This window comes from Periplaneta americana, chromosome 9 (genome assembly GCF_040183065.1).
Source record: "Periplaneta americana isolate PAMFEO1 chromosome 9, P.americana_PAMFEO1_priV1, whole genome shotgun sequence".
NCBI lineage: Eukaryota > Metazoa > Arthropoda > Insecta > Blattodea > Blattidae > Periplaneta > Periplaneta americana.
The window spans coordinates 54,737,894-54,762,476 of record NC_091125.1 but is presented as its reverse complement, the minus strand read 5'-3'; the positions used below and the strand labels follow the sequence as shown (position 1 = coordinate 54,762,476).

The following is a 24,583-nucleotide window of genomic DNA, read 5'->3' as shown; positions in this document are numbered from 1 at the left end:
GCACTCGCTGAAATGAGTAAAGGGTAAGTGGAGCCGTCCCGTGTGTCCCGTCGTGCAGCAGGAAGAGATAGAGAGCATACCCGCTAGCAGCCACGAATGCACCATAGTGCAGTGTGTTCTTCGCAGATAAGAAACGCTAGCCCCAGGGTGCTCTGTGCTGGTGACCGCTGACCAAAGGCATTTTCTATAACATACCCTACTTTATGATTAGACATAAATTTGTGATCATTTCATTCATTCAGTTTTCTGCCCAAGGACAGGTTTTTCACTTCAAACCCCAACGTTCTCCAATCTTCCCTATTTTCTGCCTTCCTCTTAGTCTTCGCATATGGTCCATATAGCCTAATATCTTAATGTCCATCATCTGATATCTTCTTCTCCCTCGAACTCTTCTCCCGTTCACCATTATTTCCAGTGAATTCTTCAGTAGGCAATTTCTTCTCATCCAGTGACCCAACCAATTCCTTTTTCTCTCCCTGATCAGTTTCAACACTATTCTTTCTTCACCCACTCTTTCCAACACAACTTCATTTCTTATTCTAACCTGTCCATTTCACACGCTCTCTTCTTCTCTATATCCACATTTCAAATGCTTCTAATCGTTTCTCTTCACTTTGTCGTAGTGTCTATGTTTCTTCCCCATACAATGCCACACTCCACACAAAGCACTTAGTTCTTTTTCCAGAGGTCTGCAGAAGATGCTTCTTTTCTATCAAAAGCTTTCTTTGCCATTGCTATCCTCCTTTTCACTTCCTCGCAGCAGCTCATGTCACTGCTTATATGTATACCTGTTTTTTTGAAAGATGACAGTTAAGCGGCCGAGCTTGGAACTACAGTGCCATGTTGCCAATATGGACCACCACGCTGCCAGCTGATGGAAGCTAGCAATTATCATTAAGATAGCTGGAGTTAAAACATTCACTGACAATTGACGCGAAGGTAAGAAAATACAAAAATCGACAGAGAATCAAAGACGAAACGTGCACAATAAATGTCGCCAAGAGAGCTATTAAGCACTCGCCACGTGTGAACGGTAAGTTTGGCAACTCAGCCGTTGTTACCATAGCAACAGACCTACCACGCTATGTGACATTTAATTGGTTTTCCGATAGCAATGCTCCTGTCATGTCCCATCTTTCAAAAAAACAAGTATAGTACACCCCAATTATTTGAAACTGTCCACTTGCTCTACTGTTTCATTCTTTCACTTCGCATCAACTAGCTCAATTTCTTCACACATACCCACAAGTTATCTTTATTGTTTACACGTGTGATGGTCATCAAGTATCCCCACAGAACAAAGTGTACTTGATTGAGATCTGATGACCTCTACGACAATAGATGTCACTGTGCCACAGCATCCCATTCACTGTTGAGGACACTCTTCATCCAGATAATCTCTGACGTGAAGAAATAATTTTGGTAGGTGTTATCGCGATAAACCAAATGCCTGTTATACATAATGATAAATTAGCGAGGAAACGTAGTGAGACTCCTTTTAATATGCGGATATCATATTTGATATTAATCTAATAAAGAATTTCTTGCGAAATTAAGTGGGATCGTCACATTTTAAAATGTATTCAGGAACACGCCTGTTTACATTTTAAATCAGCTTCATTATTATTACACGTATAATACGATATACAAATATAGTATGTGGATTTATTGTTTTTAAATGTACTACTATAACACGCAAGCAGGAACTGTGAAAATGAAATTTATAAGATAAGCTTATCCGGTCCTTAGTTACTGCAAACATGACAAGAAAAATGATGAAATTATACCGAAAATAGCTTTCAAAATCAAGGAAATTTTTCTTTGTCCTGCAAACTCTTTTTAAAAACACAATGCGGATTTTGGAGGCGCAGCGACGATATGTAGGCTAGGTTTATATTTTATGAAGTACCGGTACATTGATTAATCAGTAATATTCTTTGCTATTCTGATCTGAATTTCTTTTTCGAAGAATATAGTATTTCATAAAAAATCTTGTATATAACATACAATTGAATAAAATATTCATGGAGGCTCGAATAAAATTATTTACCCTAATCGTAATATAGGCTAACAATTATCTTTCCTTTCTGTACATTTTGTTAATTTTAATAATCGTTCTAGTTTAACAGAACAAACTCAATTAAGAATAACAATTTATTTTCAGATGCCATCAGACTTCAACCCCTTTGACAGAGAGATAAAAATATTTGCTGATATTCTGCCACCTGTTCATGACTTCTTGCGCGAGATATTTCCTGGAGACTTCCAACCAATCGGAGCAAAATTACTTCACTCCTACAATGAGCTTCCTACTCCCTACCTTATAGTGGAGGACTTGAAAGAGAGTGGATTTAAATTGGTTGACAGATCACGAGGATTGGATATGAGTCATTCACTGCTGGTAATGAAGTATATAGGCCGCTTCCATGCAGCTTCTGTCGTACTGCATGAAAAAGAACCTGAAAAGTTTCAAGGCTTCATGGAAAGTTTACATCAGCCTTCGCAGAAGGAAATAATGGAGAACTTTTTCAATAGAAATCTGAGAAATGTGGCCAGAGAGGTAGAGACTTGGCCCGACTATAAGGAAAGATTCGCTAGCAAGCTTCACGAATTAGCAGACGACGCTTTCATACTATTTGCTAATGCGGTGAAAAGAGATGAGGAAGAGTTTAATGTTCTCTGTCATGGAGATCTTTGGTTGAATAACATGATGTTTCGTTATTCTGAAGAAACAGGTGAAGTCGTTGATGTCAGGTAAGAACATTTATTCTTCTGCTTTGTGTTCTTTGCTTTTATATAGCCTAATTCTCATTCTAACGGGCACCTTACATATATAGGATATGGGCGAAAAGAAAATGCGGTACTACGCAGTTATCACGTGACTCGTGCACACAAACAAGCTCTCATTCCCACTGGCATGCCAAACTGTGCTCTCTCAGTAACACAGTAGCATCTTTGGCTCTGTTGCGGTAACATGTATTCGATATCTCTTCATTAATCCCCAAAATTAATATTTCAAATAAACTACTCTCTGAAATCAAAAATACAAGTGAGGCGATCAGTGCACGAATGGCGCAACCCACAAAATTTGCATATTGAGTTTGTTGTTCTCTTCAAAGTGCAAATCGGTCTAGTCGTCATTACCAGTTTTTTCCATGAGGTTTCAGCACAATTTTCGTTTGTGTATCGCATTTTGCGCACTGTTGCAAAAAGGTAATGTGGAAATATAATTTTGTGCCTTTTTATTTATTTATTTAATTATTTATTTATTTATTATTTATTTATTTATTCTGGTGTAGTTAAGACCATCAGACCTTCTCTTCCACACGACCAGAAATACAAATACAATAATAGAAATAAAAAGAAAAATCACACTATAAACAAAGTAAAGCCACACAAAAATATACACAAACTTTAGATGAGTGATTAAGTATCGTAATTAATAAATTATATCCTAACTAATTAACATAAACAAGAAACTTGCAATTTTAATCTAGAGTAAAAAACACAAATCAACACTTCTAGCAATACCTAAAAAGCATTAAATAAGACAATATTTTCCGATAAAGTCCGGCAGTCCCTGACGTCATTAGGTAACGAATTCTAGAGGCGAGGTATTTCTACAGTGTAGGAAGATGAGTATAAAGACATTCTGTTATGAGAGATAGAAAGAAGTGCTTGATGCCGTTCTCGAAGAGTTGTAAGAAATTGAAAGCGCGATAGCAGATAATTCAGAGTAGAAGTATGCATGATTCTAAGTAGAAGAGACAGTGAATGTATTGTTCTTCATTCCTTCAGACACACCCATGAAAGTAACTGGAGGGAAGGCGTTACATGGTCAAATTTACGAGTATTGCGGATGAATCGTATGCACACATTATAAACACGTAGTTTCTCAGCTAAGAGTGAACTTACATTAGTTAGCAAGGAATCGCAATGATCAAAATGGGGCATTACAAGCGTCTGAATAAGATTCTTTTTTTTAGACTAAGTGGTAGAAATTCTTTCATAAGAAACAAGGAGTGAAGTTGAGAAAATATTTTTTGCAAGTGTGTGTTACTTGAGTGTTCCAATTTAGATCGCTATCCATAAAAATGCCAAGATTTTTAACTGTTTCACTGAATTTAACAATAATCCCATTTGATTCAACATTCTGGGCTTCATCAGCAAGATTTGCATTCAGGAGATTCATGTAGAAAGATAATCCGGCCTGATTTTTTCATCCATCGTTTGAAGATTGTTAACATAATTTAATTTTGCGTCTTTAATGATGTTCCCTTTGCAAATAACTTGAGGCTCAATATAAAAAATGTTGTGTCCTTTTTTGATAAATTTTCTGTGGAGTAGGCAAGTTATGGAACACACTTTTGGAGGATAAGACACATTTTGGAACATCAACCATATTTCTCCTATTAAATTGAATGGGAGAAGAATTTTTCGGAACATCATTTTGTGATAGCACCTATATTGTGTATTGATCATAGAGTGCAGTAGTGTACTTATCTGAATTTTCGATTTTTCGAGATAAGACACGTTTTGGAACTATAGGACTCAGTTGTTCACAGGTGATTAACGAATCCACCATAATGATTATTTGATACCATACTCTAGTAGGCTAATTGAAACAGCTCTCTTGGATAAGAGTCCTCCAGGATATAGTAGGCTTATGTGGAAATAACTGCACAAATCATAATCAAGTAATTAGGAAAGACACTAACTAGTTTTGTTGATGTTGAGAATTACGATATTTAATAAACCTTAACAAATGCATATTTCATTTTTAGGTTCGTTGACTACCAACTAGGCTACTGGAATTCTCCTGCTGTTGATCTGCAGTATTTCTTCTACACCAGTGTGTCAACTGATCTCATTGACAAACATCACGTTCTTCTGCAAGAGTACTACAACAGCTTGACAGATACGTTAACAAAGTTGGGATACAAGCACTTACAACCGACAATGAGCCAAATGGAGAAGCTGCTGGAAAAGAGAGGTCTATATGCAGTGCTGACCGCTACCACAGTTCTTCTTATTATTTTAGTCGACAAGACCAACGTTCCTGACATCAATAAAGTAATGAAACAAGAGAGCGAAATTCATATGAGTGAAGCTTTAGGTTCAGCTTTGAAAAAATTATTGCCTGTGCTTGAAAAGAAAGGTTGGATATAATTTCAGAAATCTTTCAACGTGAAACGTTTATGCGCTTGGCATTCGAGAAATCTGGTCACATTTTCTGTTAATACGGTTACGTCCAAGCGCACTGTGTCATGCAAACGATAAGAGGCGCGATGTTCCACTCAGGCGGAGAATATGTAGGCTACAGTAGGCCTACATGTGAACGCTTAAAGAGATATTTGACGTAATTTTAATGTAATAAAAATGGTTCGTACACAAATGTGTGTGATTAATGGATGATAGGAGTATAAAAGCAGAATACTTTATTTGACATAGTCTGATTTTAAAGTACTTAAATGTGGTAATGCGGTCTTAATTTCCAAATTAATCAAATTTTCTGTAATTACATATTGCTATTAATTACAACTTCAAACAACTAATTCGCCTCATATGGATGTATAGATTGTTTCGACTATCAATTGCGTTGTTGCCTCGAGTCCAGGCCACCTTTTTTTTTTCTAATTCTTCATGGATTTCGATACAGTATCGGACTTAATGCAGTCCACGACTGCACCACCATTATACACTGCCGAGCAAAAAAAAAAAAAAAAAAAAAAAAAAACGCAACACTTGAATAAATTTGAAATATCAAACAATAATGCAAATTATAACATTACTGTGTGCTTCTATGGATCGGTTTGTGTTAGGCAAGTGTTAATTCATGTTTTGGGAAGAAAAGTATACCCATTGAGTGGTTTGTGACACTATCTTTGTCACTTCTTGTCCCTTACTCTATATTTATTGCTGTGCCATTAAAATTTACAACCCTAAACACAAGCAGCCACAACAAAGTTACAACACTATTGTTTCCTTTTTTGCTTATAATGGAATTCTGTGATATTGAACTCGCTTTTAAACAACATTTAAGAGAGTTAAGATGACGTTAAACCCCAAGAAAGCCGCTAGAGCAATCGCGTTGGTAGAGGGTGGCCGCAGCTTACGTTATATTGCTCAGGTGTAGGACACAACCCCGTCGACGGTTTCATGTACAGTGCAAAGGTACAGGGAACTTCGTTCATGTTCTCAAAGACCGGGATATGGTAGAAAAAGATCAACTTCTTGCAATAGATTACCAGTTCTTGCGCCTTCAAGTGCTGCGTAACCGTCACACCAATGCGGTCTAAGTCAGAAATCGACTAGAACAAATGCGAGGTGTGAATTCAGTGAGTGGACTGTGAGGAGGAGGTTACATGACGCTGGCCTGATCTCCAGAAGACCTGCTCCTGGCCCAGAACTTACAAGACAACATCGTCAAAGTCGCTTACAGTTCGCAAAGGAACATCAAGAATGGGCCGACGAACAGTGGGGAACAGTTTTGTCCTCAGAATAGTCCCGATTCTACCTCAGATCCTCAGATGGCAGAGAAAGAGTGTGGAGGAGGACTGGAGAAAGGTATTCTCCATGCAACTTTTCATCAATGACAGGATTTCATGGCAGTTCAGTGATGGTGTGGGCAGGCATCAGTTTTACTATACGAATGGACCTTGTCTTTGTGGAGGGTGAGTCTCTTACTGCCCAACGCTACATTGAAGAAATCATGTTCTTCCTTTTGCATCATTTATTGGTAACAATTTCGTGCTCTTGCAGGACAATACACGTCCTCGTGTGACGCGATATGTCCTCCAGTACTTCAATGAAGTAGAGATCCAACTCATGAAATGGCCATCACGCAGTCCGGATCTTAACCCAGTTGATCATCTGTGGGATATTTTAGGAAGGAATGTCCGTCACCATGCTTCAGATACTCTTCAAGAGCTACAGGGCCATATATGCAACACCTGAGCCACATAACATAAGCTGCGAACATCCTCTACCAACGCGACTGTTCTAGCGGCGTTTTCGGGGCTTAACGGCATCTTAACTCTCTTAAATGTTGTTTAAAACTGAGTTCAATAACACAGAATTTCATTATACACAAAAAAGAAAACAATAGTGTTGTAACTTTGTTTTAGCTGCATGTGTTTAGGGTTGTAAATTTTAATGGCACAGCAATAAATATAGGGTGAGTGACAGGAAGTGGCAAAGAGGGTGTCACAAACCACTCTATAGGTATACTTACATTCCCAACACATGAATTAACACTTGCCTCACACAAACAGGTCCATAGAAGCACACAGTAATGTTATAATTTGTATTATTGTTTGATATTTCAAATTTATTCAAGTGTTGCGTTTTTTTTCTTTGCTCGGCAGTGTATTATTATTCTTTGTGTTATTAGTTCACAGAATCTCTTCTTCGCACAAATTCGAAGAATTTGATGTGCTTGAAATTTATTTGTAGATGTGCTTGTTTATATCACAAGACCATAAGTTAGATTATTACGTAATATCAAAAATAGACATTTTTGGGCTTCTTTGAAATCGACTGTAAAATTTCCTTATAATTTTGACCTTAAAGAGATGCAATTTCCGTTTAATGCTTATGGAACCTGATTTTAATAATGAAAATATATGCACTATGTGTCCAATAGCTTTTCCTTTAGTCTGATGGAGATGCTGATGCCAGTACAACCGCTGTCCAGAGTTACGCAAGATATTTGACAGTCGGTTGATACTCCAGCTCTTTATCGCATTTGTTAAGCTTAGTCCAGGTCTCATGGAATGAGGAAACACTTATGAAATAATTAAGATGACTCTGCTTTATTAAATTTCAATTTGGGGAATATAAAGACAAATAAAAAATATCAACATTTTATTTCAAATTCCAAACATCCTTTTTATCCCAACCAAGCCCTCAATAACAATCACGATAAACAATAAATGTTTCACCCAACTGTAGGGATTCGATGAATCCCTTGTTACTTCTATTTTATGTCAGAGGACTATCGTCGAAAGAAGGCTTTTCTCTAAAGTTCTAAACCCACAATTTCAAATATTTTATAAATGAATTCTCACCTCTCATTATCGCACAGACCAATGATGATAAAGAAATAACACAAGATTGTCTTCAAACATTCCCCGTGCTCACTGACATAAAGTTGGTAAAAATCATGCTTTGAAACTGTCAGGATGGTCAACGTGTTCCGAGATTTCTGGGTAAAGACAACAGACGTTTTGAAGCTACATGTCGGCTCCATCATCAGGGCAGGCAGAGAAATGAGAACGGGGGAACTTATCTGTTGGATCCGTTACCAAGAGCTATTCTCCTGGACTGGGTTTATCAATAGCTATCCTACGGTACTGGACCCTCCAAGAACAACTCTGCAGTTCTGAAGAATAGCTTCTGGTGACAGAACCAATAGATAGGTTTCCCCGTCCTCCTTCCTCTGCCTGCCTGATGATGGAGCCGAAAGTAGCTTGATGTAAAGTTTTCATTGGCATAAATGGTTAACAACGTTGTTATATAAAAAATCAACACAACTTAGTAACAAAAATTGCAAATTAAACAAGTGTGTCCTACGTATGAAGCTTAGTATGACCAAACATAAATTTACAAATAAATGTGAATCAAGGCATGTGACAATAATATGCTAGCTGAAAGGAAATGAATAAGTGAACCTATTTTGGAATTATGAGCTAAGAGACAGAATGAAGATAAACCGAAAGTTTGGGTTTGTTACTTATTCATAACTCCAGATGGCACGCTAGAGGGAACGAAAAATCGGAATCTGTCTTTTTCCAAGAGTAGACTGCTCAAGACACTTCGCACACTACCTCAACTGAACCCACTAGCATATGCGTATTGGTGTTTAGACGTGCAAAGGAGTGGTGTAGGCCTAAATACGATCGACGTTTGCTACATTAAGAGAAACAATAAAAGCATTTCATTTCAATCACGGCAAAATATAAGAAAATTTAAATAAGTAAGTAGTAAAATGTAATAGTCACTTACATTTTTGAGTGGTAAGTTATAACTTTCTCTTTATAATTTTTTTCAGGGATGGGGGAATTGAAAGAAATTCTAGGTGTCTCTAAAATTGTACGATATTTCTTCTGGCACAAAACCAACATGGTTGCATAAATAATCATCTGAAAATAAAACAAGGAAAAGCTTTAGGCCTAATCGGTATTTTTTTTTTGCCGAAAATAAAATTGAATACTTTCTTAATTTTGTGTAAATATACAGTAATTTCCGTTAATTATCGGTTTTATTTTAAGAAAAAAGAAGTTCAAATGCGAAAAATTATTATGATATGTTAATTTAGTACCTATGCAACGTTTACACGGCGAGAATTTAGAGAAGAGAGCTAGATATTGTAGCTGTTATCACCGTGTAAACGGTTTTGAGAGTAGATATCTCGTTGACTCTATCTAAATAAAGCGGCCTTGAAAACTGCTCTCGCTGTGTAAACACCCTGGACAGAGAACTTGCTGTGGACTCTCATTATAGCTACTTAAATTATTCAGCTGAGTTGAATTTGTTCATTAACTCTCACGACAGAAACAGTAGAAATTGCGGCCAAGAAACAATGGAGTGTGGAAGAGACGAAGAGATTGATCGATATGAATTGGAAAGTTGTCTGTGGAATGTGTACGAGAATAATTACAAGAATAAGGACCTGAGAAATCAAACATTGTCAAAAATTCCTGGGAGGGTTCAGGCGTCAGTGGAGAAGGTTCAGCGAAAGCTTCATAACCTCCGGTAAGTACGAACTGCTGCTGCTGCTGCTACTGCTACTGCTACTGCTACTATGCTGAATCGACGTTTATATTCTAAGATGGAAGGATAGTTGGAAGAAGAGCAGTTTGGCTTCAGGAATGGAAAATGTACAAGAGATGCAATTGAATTGCTGCGAACAATCGGCGAAAGATATCTAGATAAGACCAAAGAAGTGCATAGGCTATACTATTTGTGGACCTAGACAAGACGTTTGACAAAGTGGATTGGAATAAACTGATAGGGATCCTGAAGAAAATAGGTATGGATTGAAAAGAGCACAAGTTGTTCAGTAATCTTTATATGAAACAACGATATAAAGTCAAGAAAGGAGAAGCAATGTCTGAAGGAAGTGAAATAGGGAGAGGAGTAGGACAAGGATGCCTTTTATCACCTATCCTGTTCAATATCTATTTGGAAGATTCAGTGAGGAACTTTTTTCAGAACATAAGAGGGGGATAGTAGGAGGAAGAAAAATAAAGTGTGTAAGATTTTCTGATGATATGGCGTTGTTAGCAGAAGAGTTGATACTAAAGGATATGCCAGTGGAGCTAAATGACAGCTGTGAGCAGTATGGAATGAAGATAAATGCAAACAAGACGAAGACCATAGTTGTCGGAAGAAAGGCAAAGAAAGTAAACTTGCGAATACTAAATGAGGCAGTAGAGCAAGTGGACAGCTTCAAATACTTGAGGTGTACTACAGAATATGCAGTAACATGAGCTGCTACCAGAAAATCAAAAGTATAGCAATGCCAAAGAAAGCTTTTAGTAGAAAAAGCATCTGTGGACCTTCGTACAAAGAACTAAGGAGGAGAGTAGTTAAATGCATCGTGTGAAGTGTGGAATTATATGGGGCAGAAACACGAACATTACGACGAAGTGAAGAGAAGCGAATAGAAGCATTTGCAATGTGGATATGGAGAAGAATGTAGCGTGTGAAATGGATAGAGGGAATAAGAAATGAAGCTGAGTTAGAAAGAGTGGATGAAGAAAGAATGATGCTGAAACTGATCAGAAATAGAAAAAGGAATTGATTGGGTTATTGACTGAGAAGAAACTGCCTACTGAAGGATTCATTGCAAGGAATGGAGAACGGGAGAAGAGTTCGAAGTAGAAGACGATATCAGATGATAGACGAAGAAGATACCAGATGGTAGACGATATTAAGATACATGGATTATATGCGGAGACTAAGAGAAGGCAGAAAATAGGAATGACTGAAGAAAGCTGGGTTTGCAGTGAAATATGTGTGATTTGGCAGAACATTATGTATGTATTATTAATAATTTCTGATATTAAGAACAATAAAATAATTGTTTAGGGTACAAACCTGTTGCTAGGAAGCGTGATGTGAGGGTGTTTCCTGTATACTAATTGCATTCCTCATATTAAATTTATCTCATTTTTTCTAATTACAGGTCCGATCAAAGTTACTATTTCTTCTACTTCTGATGATGACAACCTAAGAAAATGTCTTAACTGAATTGGATCTTCCATCCATAAATCATTGACAAGGCACGTGTAAGGTCCATGCGTATTCCGACGTGATATCCAAGGTTTTCCCCAAATAGTTCTATTTCTTTTCTGCCTTCTTCTCTTCAGAAGAATTGCAATAACTACAGCCGCCGCAATACGTTGTGCTTCTAACATGGTAGTCAGCGCACTGACAAGCTTGTTTTTCTCTAAATGCTATCACTCTAAACTGTCTGCACCATGAAAACGGTCCGGAAAGTAACATTAGAGTTTAGAATTATATAATTCTAATGAGAGCTCTCTAATGGATTTAGAGAAGCTATATTTTGTCATCGTGTAAACACCCTGTTAGATAACTCTCCTGATACTTTAGATCTTCTTTAACTCTGAACTGTCGCCGTGTAAACGTAGCATTACAATGCACAAGTAAGATTTAACGAGTTTCTTACCATAATTTGTATTACCATGTTACTGTAGGAAATATTTCTAGATAAGAGGTCTACATCGAATTTTCATAAATGAAAAAGTATTGTACAGTACATAAAGAATTTTCACGTGAAACATAATTTTATATTTATGCATGTTCTCCAATTAAAGTTATAGTTCAATATAATTATTAATTGCATTTTAATCAGGTTTTTTCACATGTTACTTTTCTACTACAAGAATGCCAATTATTTTAAAGCTGTGTTACTATCTTTACATTACTGCAGATGAAAACGAAGGTATAAGGTTATTCAAAAGTAAGTTTCCGTTTTGAAGCAGCTGTATCTTCTGCAAATCTAGTCTTTCAGGTGAAGCTCCCTGTAAAGCAGATTTGAATAATTTCAAGGGAAAAATTGTTCCGGGGCCGGGTATCGATCCCGGGACCTCTGGTTGAACGTACCAGCGCTCTTACCAACTGAGCTACCCGGGAACTCCACCCGACACCGTCTCAACTTTTCCCTTTATATCCACACAACTCGCGTGGGCTGACGAAGTGCCAGAGACCCACATCGAGTGCACACAATCTCTGTGTGACGTGGAATTGTGGTTTTCTGTTAACGTACACAGTGACGTATATATTATGCAAATCTAGTCTTTCAGGTGAATCTCCCTGTAAAGCAGATTGGAATAATTTCAAGGGAAAATTTGTTCCGGGGCCGGGTATCGATCCCGGGACCTCTGGTTGAACGTACCAGCGCTCTTACCAACTGAGCTACCCGGCCCCGGAACAATTTTTCCCTTGAAATTATTCAGCCGTATCTTCTGTACATATCAGCAGTTTAGTTTCATATAGGTATCATTACTTTTTAGAAGGTTTTTTCTTTTTATCCATATAATTTTACATTACTGGACGAGCATAACTAAATACTTCATCTTAATTACGCAAGTGTATTTAATGGTTAAATCATTCTTGAATAACAATACGACTTTTGTAAGCAGTGCGAGAACTCCATTTCTTCTTCTAGTGCTCATATCATTAATGAATGGTGGCGATCACTATGGCTAAAACATCACGATCTTCAGCTATTCAGAATAATTTTTTGCATATAAGTCTCTCCATTGCCGTATTTATACTGCTCAATAAAACTTACACAGTTAACCTACTCCTCTTTTGCCCTCAGTTTTAACTTTTATAATGAGCTGATGCAGATAATATTTATATTTCTAAGGGTGTGTTCTGTATACGCTATTTTTCTGAGTTTTACATTAAAAATACCTGCCTTTCCTTACACATTTGTTTAAGGACTTCATCATTATTATGTGAACTGTTCCTGAGATTCTTAACATTGTCCTGAATACCCACATCTCAAATGCCCCCAGAAGTCTAATGTTAGCTGTTAAAATCCACGTTTCTATTCCATAAAGTAACATTGGCCAGCGGTCGTAATTAAAAAAAAATGTTGCTCTAGCTTGTTCGATTCGGCACCGCATACAGAGTATAAGATCTAGCTCGTTATTTTTTCAACGTTCTAACTATCTGAATTGTGCGAGAACATAATTTGAAATCATTAATTTTTTTTGGGTTATTTTACGACGCTGTATCAACATCTAGGTATTTAGCGTCTGAATGAAATGAAGGTGATAATGCCGGTGAAATGAGTCCGGGGTCCAGCACCGAAAGTTACCCAGCATTTGCTCGTATTGGGTTGAGGGAAAACCCCGGAAAAAACCTCAACCAGGTAACTTGCCCCGACCGGGATTCGAACTCGGGCCACCTAGTTTCGCGGCCAGACGCGCTGACCGTTACTCCACAGGTGTGGACGAAATCATTAATAGAACTGGAATAGAAAGAGGTAGGTACTTGGAAATAACAGTCATTGAAGCTCGGTGAATGCGCACTATGTATAACATAATTAAATTTTGCTTGTGTGTGTAGTCTTGATCGTTTCGTTTTCACTTATCTCACTGTGGGTTCCTTGCCAGCTCTCTCTTCTTCTTTTCCACCTCTACTTCAACTGCTATTATTTTTATTTCTTCGATAAATACTTAATAATGATGTTGGTTGAGTTACTACATTGCCGACACTGCAGCGAAGCTGGAGTCAAGATCTACTTACGGTTTCCGCCGTACAGATGGAGACACTCATCTGGTTGCTATAGTTTCTTTGTTTCCTTTAAGGTGCGTACACACTTAGCGAACGAACAACGAACGAATGATGAAGCAAAACTTCGTTGTTCGTTCGCTGTTTGAAGCGACGTACAAATCATCAGCAAATTGTCAGAAAACATTCACATTCGCTGATTGTCCGCTATAAAGGCAGACGAAAATATAATTATAGCAAGTGCAGGCCTGTTTCATAAACACAGTAATAATATTAAGTAATAGCATTACAGTCATGAAAACAATTTTATTAACCGACTAAATTCTGTTTCATAAACGTTTTGCACAAGTCATAAAATACGTACAGTAGCCAGATGATTTGAGGTTAAGGCTGACAAACATAACCAAGTTGGTCTGCACTCTAGAGCTATTTATATTATTCTCTCTGTTAACAGTTGTTGAATGAAATAAGTTTTGAAGTACTATCTTTAATAGCAACAACAGAGTAAATCGTAATATGTGTAAAGGTTTGGGAGACAATTTATTTCAGATAAGATTGTAAATCACTGCAACTGGAAGTTATTGTTTCTGTTATTTGATTCAGTTGATTTACGAGTAAAAGAAACAATATGATAAATCTAAAATATTGTGAACAGATATTTATCATTCCTAATTGTTCACGTCTCTGCTGTTGTAAAGTTTGCAATTCCAAAAACCGTGTATCAGTGACAGAAGCGTGTGTGTGCGCGCGCGTGTGTGTGTAAAACATGCACCTCGTTATCTAAAGAAGTACCATATGAAAATGTTAAGCAGTGAAAACTTTTGATGACAATATTGTAGCAGCCTTAAGGACAGTGTTACGACAGGGTTAGTGGACCCTGCAAAGCGTCTTATGTAAGATATTTCAAGTTCCGTTATAATTCGGAATACTGCGCAAGTACTTATATAAGAAGGCTTAAAAATTATTGGTGCAAGCGTAAATAAATACACATAAAAATTACTCTTTTACCAAAAATAAATAAGTAATGCAATAACGACATAAGTACTTACGCGGTGAAGTCGTTCCTAGAAAATATCGTGTTTGAGTTTGAAGGTGTGGATGTTGTAGAAGATTAATGTTATGACGAAATTAATAAAAATATTGAAATTGTCTTAATGGGTTTTAATTGCTGATTATGTTGAAGTAGTATTTTCAAGAAGTTACCTGACTATACAAAATGCAAATATGTTCTAATTAGAGATTGTGATGTGGAATTGTAGATACGGTACCTATAAATCTCGTAAGTTAATTTTAGTTTATGCCCTCAATAGGGGTGGTTTAAAATAGTCCATATATTTTGTAATAGATCTACTTGTTGATATATGTCTGCAAAAGATTTTGGCTCACCAAGATCTTCACAATGTTAATTAGTGAAGAGTATATAGATTCAGGTTGTCACAAGTATATATTGAAAAAACATTTCAATAGGTACAGAAAATATTAATATTACTGTATTTTGTGATGTAAATGTCCCATAGGCATATATTTCTGAACAATTATTATAATTTAAAAAATGACGAGAAAGGAGGGAAAAACGTTAAGTTCAATCATTCAAATAACATAAAATGATGTAAAATATACAGTAATTACTTTCTAACAGTTCTATACTGTAATTGAATTTAATTTAGGTTTCACCCTTTCCAATTGTTCCTCTTTTACAATTAGATAAGATAGTTTTCAATTTCAGCCTGGTCCACCTACATTGGCGCCTATGACAGTTTGTAAGTATTTGTAAGTATGGAGAGGGACTTTGTTAGTAATTCATTTTGTCTCTGATGCTTTTTAAAACGGGGAAAAGACGTGACAATAACTTGAAGAAACAGAGTTTTTTGCGAAAAGTTGTCGAATTGAAAGGTCAACTATTTCATTATATTCGTAACTTTCTTGCATATGGTTGTAGGATATTCGTTGTCTAAAATTTCTTGGACGTCGGACAAACACTTCCTCTTCATCACTATTTGAGTCAGAATTATCCATTTCAAATGTTTTCGTGGTTTTATCTTCAATATCTAACCCTATATTGGCATTTACTTTTTACAAATTATTAAACTATTACTTAAAATACAGTCATGGAACTAACGTCAATATTGTTAATAAATTTAATTATCTTTGCTGCTTTATGAAACACTTTAGTAATAATATGAGCGTTTACAGTAATAAATACTATTATTAACAATTACTTTTATGAAACAGAACAGTAATAATATTACTTAATGTTATTACCTTTTTAGTAATGGTATTAAATTATTACTTTTATGAAATAGGCCCCAGGGGAAAGTTTCAGTACACGGATACCTCACTGACAATAATTATCTTAAAATACTAACAAGAGAGATTTGTCTGTGTTTGTCGTATGCGCATCATGCTTACGAAAATACACTTTTCAGTGCCAATAATTTATTTTGAGTGCACAAGGTTGGAACTTTGTTTTTTCTGGGCGTGAATTTGTCCAAAACATATGTTTATACGCGAACCAAGTTGAATCGTACACTTCATCACTTCCCATTCCAGATCTTTTTGTGGACTTCTGTCTTTCCCTCCGGAATGATGTCAGTAGGGATTCAATTTTCAATTTTCTTTTTGACTTCTGCTCCTTACAATAAACAAAAAACATGTATCCACTGAAAATAAATAAACAAAAATAATTTTCAAATTTTGCACGTGTTTGACTCGCCTATCTTGCAGCTGAACATCTTTCCAATAACTTCCCAAACATCATGTTTTCTTACTTTATTGTGGTAAGTAGGACACTTGGGATTCCATGAAGTTTCCTGCTCCCTATATGCATTAATAAGATTTATAACAGCGTCTTCCGTCCACTCCAGTTTCGACATCCTGTTAGTGAAATTGAACTAAGCGCTGCGTTCTGCTACGAACTACAAGCTAGTGGCAAATCCCGTCCACAACGAATACCAACTTCCTTTGATGTACCGACAAGCGACGGATCACTTCCGAAGGCAAACCAAACGATCGGTTTGCCTTTGCTGCGATGTACACATGTACCGATTTCAATCAACGAATACAATCGTTTGTCGTTCGTTCGTTGTTCGTTCGCTAAGTGTGTACGCACCTTAAGATTAGGCCTATTTTCAAATGTGTGTTTAATATAATAATAATAATAATATATTATTATTATTATTATTACTGTTACTATTATTTTAATTACTATTATACTCATTCTGAAGGGGAAGACACAGTCAAGACAAATTCGTTTTCACTTTTTCAATATCAATTTTTTATCAGTTGCCTTTATCGAAATAATAAAAGTTACCCTTCTTAAAAATCTAGTGATATGTATAAGTGTCTGTCACGGTCCCTCAAAACAGACTAACATTTGAATATAGGCTATTTGTTAGGATATAGTCACTTTGTGAAATGATGTCTCTTGCAGCGGAAAATGATCACTGATTGATTACATTGTAGTATATATGCATAGAATATGAGAATTCTTACGAGAAGAAACATGTCTCATTCCATCACTGCCTACATCTATGTAAATTGATACCCTGCTTTTCTCCTAATTTTTTATTCCTAATGACAGCTATTTATATGGCTTACATTTTAGAAATTAACTTTACTAAAATTTGTATTTATGACCTATTGCTATTAATGCCAATTTTGTATAGAACTCAGAAATAAGACCTGAATTTCTCGTATTTTATCCACATCCAATGAATCTTTAGGCAGAAGTCTGACATCGTCGCGGGAGTCTCCCTCCCGATTGTTGAAAGCTGCCACAGAACGCCAGAGTTTCTGGAACTCATCGTCCACGGGCAGAGCTGCTGTCTTGTTATTGTAGAACACAATTTTCTTCTTGTCAGTCGGTCGCGAGATGTATACAGGGTGTTTCAAAAATACGGGGCATAATTTCAGGTATGTATTTCCCACACGTAGACAATCAAAATAGTTCATTACAACATGTGTCCGGAAATGCTTTATTTCCGAGTTATGGCCTTCACAACATTGAAATTCACCGGAACGTTTTTCTTTCCGCAGGTCGTTGCAGTCAAAGGAGACATTAAGAGGGCACTCTGACAGTTCATTCCGAGACGAAGGTTACATTCCGTGTTGTGTAGGCGTTAGACTGTGCGACATGTATTCAAATCAATAGCTGGCAGAGATACACTTCATGTATGGTAAGGCGGATGGCAATGCTGCGCTAGCTCGTCGTTTGTACCAGGAGAGGTACCCACAGCGACAATGTCCAGATCGGAAGACATTTGTACGTCTCCATTACCGTCTGTGCGAGTATGGAAAATTTAACTCTCCTGGTTTGGGAAGGGGACGACCATGATTTACAACTCCAGAGGTACAGGAGAAGATTCTGGAGGCTGTGAACATGACTCCTTCTATCAGCACACGAAGGGTAGCGTTGCAAGTCAATGTTCCTCATACGACTGTCTGGAGACTGTATCCTTATCATTTGCAACGTGTACAGGCCCTGTCACCAGCAGATTACCCTGCACGAGTTAGGTTCTGTCAGTGGTTCTTGCAGCAGTGTGGTGTAAATCCGAACTTTCCTGCCTTAGTATTATTTACAGATGAAGCACAGTTCACACGAGATGGCATAACAAATTTCTACAATCAGCATGTGTGGGCGTATGAAAACCCACGTGCAACTGTTCCATCTCATCACCAGGTGCGGTTCTCCCTCAACATGTGGGCCGGTATCATTGGTGATCGATTAGTTGGATCCCATGTAGCCTACTTGTAAACAGACTTACGGGGCAGGCGTACACAAACTTCCTGGAAAACACCATACCTCATGTTTTAGAAGACACTCCACTGATCAATCGTCAACACATTCACTTCTTGCATGATGGCGCTCCTGCACACTTCAGTCGTACGGCTCGCCGGTACTTGGATCGAAGGTTTCCTGATCGATGGATAGGTAGAGGTGGCCCAATTGCTTGGCCTCCACGCTCACCTGATCTGAACCCTCTCGATTTCTACTTGTGGGGCCATTTAAAATCATTGGTTTATTCGTCTCCGGTGCCTGATTTGGAATCCCTTCGGAATCGAATTGTGGCATGTTCTGAGGACATACGCAATACTCCTGGAGTTTGGGATCGTGTTCGCAGGTCAATGAGACATCGATGTGAGGTCTGTATTCAAGCAGGAGGTGGACATTTTGAACATCTTCTGTAATGACAACGATCTGCGGAAAGAAAAACGTTCCGGTGAATTTCAATGTTGTGAAGGCCATAACTCGGAAATGAAGCATTTCCGGATACATGTTGTAATGAACTATTTTGATTGTCTACATGTGGGAAATACATACCTGAAATTATGCCCCGTATTTTTTAAACACTCTATGATCGCATTCTGCAAAGCCTTGAGGGCTTTATCACAATGTGGCAGAGATTCCTGAACGTCTTCCAACAGAATTATTCCAAGACCCATCAAGTCATGCTGCTTCAACAAACGCAGTTGTTCTGATATTTGGCCAATATTTTGAATTCACATTAAATAGCAATCAGATTTCTTCTTTGTTTTCCCACTACATATCTTTGTGAAATAGCATTTTCTGCCATGGCCGTGCTTAAAATGAAACAGACGAACTGCCTCCAACTTTCTCACTGTCTCCGTTTGGCTGCCATTTCAATTGATACCAGAATTAACAAGCTAACAGACATAAAATAACAACAGAGTTCTCAGTAGCCTAGCTAAAATATTAAAAATTCTCAGCTGTAATAAAAATAAAATAAACTAAGCACTAGGCCTATAACTTATAATTACTGCTGTATTAATGTGCTGCGTTTTTAAATTCAGTATATTACTTAGTGTTGGAAATAGTGTTTAGAATTAAGAGACTCATACGCCTTTATACATAAAATTACATACATTGCATATAAAAACTTTTGGCGTGTGTATGTGTGATAAGTGTTTCACCAAAATGTTAACATTGTTCTGCTGCTCCCCCTGCTCAGCTGATTTCTGTGGTGAGTTACAGAGCATAATTATTCTTTCCATTACTTTTTGTTTTCCAAACTAACACAATTAAAATAATTTTCGTAATACAATGATCAGTGATATAAATATTACTGTATGTTTTTGGTTGTCAGAAAGGTATGTCAATGAACATTAGCATAATTTAATTAATAATGTTGGCGTGAAGAACTAGAACATACTATACAATTTCATTAATCCAGTGATTGATAATATAAATTAATTAAATTATTTGTCAACTTGTCAGACCGTTAATTTTTAATATTTATGTTAGTTAAATGTATGAACTTTAAAAAAATTGTAAAGTTATTAACGAGTAAATTAGTTGAGACCGAAGCCCTCGTCTTGTAGAAAAAGAATTTACTGGACTGCGGTCTCTGAAAGGTTGAGAACCACTGCTGTAGGAGTTTAAGTACCAGCAGTGCACTCTTTTATTGCTATAATACAGTGGAGGCTGGTTAATTCGATTATGGATAATGTGAACAGTTTACAATTAGTCTATACGAACCCGTTGCTTGTCGGAATTGCAAGTGAGCATAAATGAGGCTACAGGATCCGTGAAGCAATTAAGGCAACATCTTCGGCACCGTGAATTTAAAACTTGGTGTGCATGTCCATAGAAAGGAAAAGGAGTTGTATTGTTTGAAGAAGTACCTGCAGCCAATTCGTGGATCATCAAGTATGAAGGATTATCAAGTTCTGAGGGGAGAGAAACGCTAAAAATAATTGCGATGGTGGCACCAGTACGTTCTCTCCCTGATCGCACTACAGGCACAACCCACTGTAGGCACTGCAGTGAGTATGAAACTTTACCACATGTGCTTGGGAGTTGCCCACAGGGAGAAGTACACAGAATAAAACGTCACAACACCATACGTTCTATGATCGCAGATGCACTTCGATCCAAAAATCCAGACGTTCACGAGGAAGTTCATTGTATTGCTGATGGTGGGAGCAATCGTAGGATCGATATCATAGCCATAAATAGGAATAAACAGACAGCCGAAATAATTGAATCTACCATCAGATTTGAAATCTCAGCCACTCAACCATCTGAAGTGAACGAAGAGAAAAAGAAAATCTACGAGCCCACTATTCAGTACTTATCAGCGAAATACAACATTGAAAAAATCACAGTTACCGGTCTCTTCTTCGGAGTGAGAGGCACCATTCTGAAAACCTTTGTAAAGTGGAGGGAAAAATACAAGCTGAAGAGAGATCAAGATGCCACCGTCACCACCATAATAAAATTTTCTGTAGCGATATTTCGCCAGCATCTTTATGGTGTATACTCATTTTAAATTATACTACGTTCTATTTTTTTCTTATGTCTTAATCTCTTTTGTTTGAAACTTGTTTATATAAATTTTCATTTTAAATTGTATTGTGAACTATTCTGTGTCGTAGGGCAAACCCAAAATATTGAGTCAACTAATAAATTAAATTAAATTAATGTTAAAATGTAATACTTGAATCGAATTTTGAAAGGAACACTGGGGACTAATTTAAACTGTAATTATAATAGCTAATAAAGGCAGAATAACAAACAACCTAATAAAATAATACCAGCTATTATTCAGAACTATAATCTTGGAAATCCCGTGACGTAGTGTCGTGGTCTAAAGCATCCTGTCTAGGATTCACGTTACGGAATGCGCGCTGGTTCAAGTCCTCATGAGAAAGAAATTCTCTCATGAAATTAAGGTCAGTGTATGGAATCTGTTCCCACCCAGTATCATGATGGGTTTGGGGAGTTACAATAAGTAGCGAAATCTGGTTACAAAAACAGTTATAACTGCTGAGGGTCATCGTGGTAGCCATACGATACCTCTGTCCTGGTTGGATGATCGTTCACTTCTGTTAAGGCAAATGGATTTCGCTACCTATCGTAATTTCGCAAATTCATCACGATGCTGAGTGGGTAACTGTCTCATACAATGGTCGAAATTTCATGAGAAAATTCCTTTCCCATGGGGATTCGAACCAGCGCCCATTCCGTAACGAGGTCCAGGCATGATTCCTCAGACCACGACGCTATTGCGTGGGAAATAATCTTGTAAGGAAAAATAAATAAGAAATCGTTAGAGTTAATCTCAAGAAAGTACCCATTTTCAATTATAGTAAAAGTACCACTGAGAAATGAGAGCGCATCGACTGGAGAGATTAGTTCCCTTAAGTCATATCCAGTTCCGCCTGTTTGGTTTCGTGCCTGCTATACAGAGGTGTCGGAGAAGTCATCGTTAGAGCTAGGCGCCAAGAAGCAAGTTCTCCCCTCTAATCGATAAGGAGCGATGTTCAGTTTAAAAGTCTCAAGTGTTCCAAACACGCCCACAAAATTGCATCGCGCAAACACTCGCCTCGAGTACAGTCGGCAGCACTGTCAAGTGATAATCAAGTCTTCTTTAATTGATCTTTCAAGTGTCCATGACTCTTCCTTTCACCCTTTACTGAACGAAAGGCTCTTGTTTATATCTGTAATGCACCACCAGACTACAAAAAGAAAAGTGGCTTATCACCGTGCTTGTGCGTTTCAATGCATTGCATCGTAATCAGTCAATACGAATAGTACTAGGTGTATCTGTATGTAAATGTAGAGCCCATGCATTTCAACTTATTTGCTAACGGTTTATGTGGCAGATATTTTACATCCATGTCGGAATTCAGATGGCAATAAGTGACACCGACGCTTCCGAGATGTGGAGAGAACACGCTGGTGGACCTTCTTCTAACAGAACACAGGGCATCACATTGACGAGGAACAGACATACATTTCCCACTAAAATTATACTTGTAGAATTTTTCCTGCGGTTTCTAATTTCCAGTAAAGCTTAAGCATTTCGTACATTGACTCAAATGAGAGATGTCGACTGTGACAATGGTAGTGATGACGAGCCGACGGTGATGGTAGGGACGATGATAATGATGGGATGATAATGTTATAGAGATGATATTGATGGTAATGTCGAGAATGATAATGGTAATAATAGCTGTGGCGATGGCCATGATTAGAGATGATCGAGAAAACGAGACTAACAGCGCCCGCAAAGCCGAAAACCCGCACGACAATGTTGTATTACGTCGCGTCCTTGACGTAAAGACTGGTTGTGAGTCTTCCGAGACTCGATATTGATCATCTCCCGAAGTCCCGAAGTCAGCAGTTGTTTATACCTGACTGAACTTTTATCTACTTTGGCAACTGTTATATATGTATAAACAATCAAGTAGCCTATTTGAAACATCTCTACCTTTCAGTGTATAATAATTCCTTCCTCAGTCTTTATTTAATTACTAGGCCCTTATTAAAAGGCTAGGAATTTTCTTTGCATATGTTTAAGATCAAGTGTGCAATATCAAGTAAAGAAATATTAATGTCATGTTTTATGTTTCTTAGAAATGCAAATTTATTTGAGATTTTTTTTATTTATATAACCATAGGTAATGTCATATAATAGAACCAGAACATTTTGATATCTAAGATACTGTTCTGTTTTGTCTTTTTGTCTCAAATAAACATTTATAGTGTTATTTATTTCAGTGATGTATGTTATTCAAAGTTACGAAATCTTTCCACGCCGACCAAATGCTATTTCGAGAATGATGAGCGAGACTCGAAAGACAAATGCAGCGAACACAGCGAGCAAGAGCGGCAGTTAGTTTTGTTCATCTCTAGTCATGATCACAGTATTGGTCGTGATGAGTTTCTATTAATGGTTGTAGTGGTAATGGTAAATGTAATGATAGTGACTGTGATCGAAGTGAGAGTAATTGTGATTGTGATGATGTTATTATGGCTATGGTAGTAGTGGTTATAGTAGACAGTAATAGTGTTTGTAGTGATGTTAACTGGAAGATACTGCTTTTTCTATTAAAAGCTTCCTTGGACATTGCTATCCTCCTTCTGACATCCTGGCAGCAGCTCATGTTACTGCTTATAGTACATCCCAAGTACTTGAAGCTTTCATTTGTTCTACTGCTTCATTTAGAATTCATAAGTTGATATCGTCTTTAGTTTTCTTCCGACAACCATGTCTTCGTCTTGTTTACATTTATCTTCATCCCATACTGCTCACATCTGTCATTTAGCTCCAGTAGCATATCCCTTAGTATCGTCTCCTCTTCTGCTAACAACGCCATAAATCTTACGCACTTTATTCTTCTTCCTCCTACTTTTATCCCTCCCATGTTCTGAAAACAGTTCTTCACTAAATTCTCCAAGTAGATGTTGAACAGGGTAGATGATAAATGGCACTCTTGTTGTACTCTTTTCCCCATTTCACTTCCTTCACACATTTCTTCTCCTATTCATACTTTGGTTCGTTGTTTCATATGTAAGTTACTGAACAACTTTTTATCTTTCCTATCCGCATTAATTTTCTTCAGGATTCCCATCAGTTTGTTCCAATCCACACTGTCAAACGCCTTTTTTAAGTCCACACATATATTTACCCCCAACAGTTTGGAATTTAGGAATGTATGTAATCAATTTGTTATAAATAATTATTAATTCTTATTTTAATTTATGCATATAAATTTATTATGTATCGAATCATCCCCTGAGCACGAGAACACATTCTTTCAGGGCAGTGCTAGAATTTTGTTAATTTACAATTTCTTCGTATTGTGCATTTTTAACAACAAATAATAATAATAATAATAATAATACTATTATCATTATTACCATATGGACCATATTTTAATATCTCAAAGATGGTTATATCCTTGTAGATCGAAATTCAGTAAAACTGACTTCGATACTATAACGCTGCGGAGTTGTAGGCAACGGAAATGCGGATCAATTTTCAAACTTAATTTCATCGATCTA

The 24,583-nt window shown here is 37.1% G+C and overlaps 1 protein-coding gene across 4 annotated transcripts in view; it reads left to right on the top strand.

Moving 5' to 3' along the window:
- LOC138705939 (uncharacterized oxidoreductase dhs-27-like) overlaps positions 1–7,858 on the top strand; it is a 32,648-nt gene extending 24,790 nt beyond the window's left edge. For 3 of the 4 annotated variants that reach the window (XM_069834743.1, XM_069834741.1, XM_069834742.1), the window contains 2 exons: positions 2,165–2,754; positions 4,785–7,858. In XM_069834743.1, the coding sequence (XP_069690844.1) occupies positions 2,165–2,754; positions 4,785–5,169 (975 nt within the window). In that variant the 3' untranslated portion in view covers positions 5,170–7,858. Of the gene's footprint in view, positions 1–799; positions 940–2,164; positions 2,755–4,784 lie in introns of those variants that run through there. The other variant, XM_069834744.1, reaches the window with a different exon arrangement.
- Positions 7,859–24,583: the final 16,725 nt, after the last annotated feature.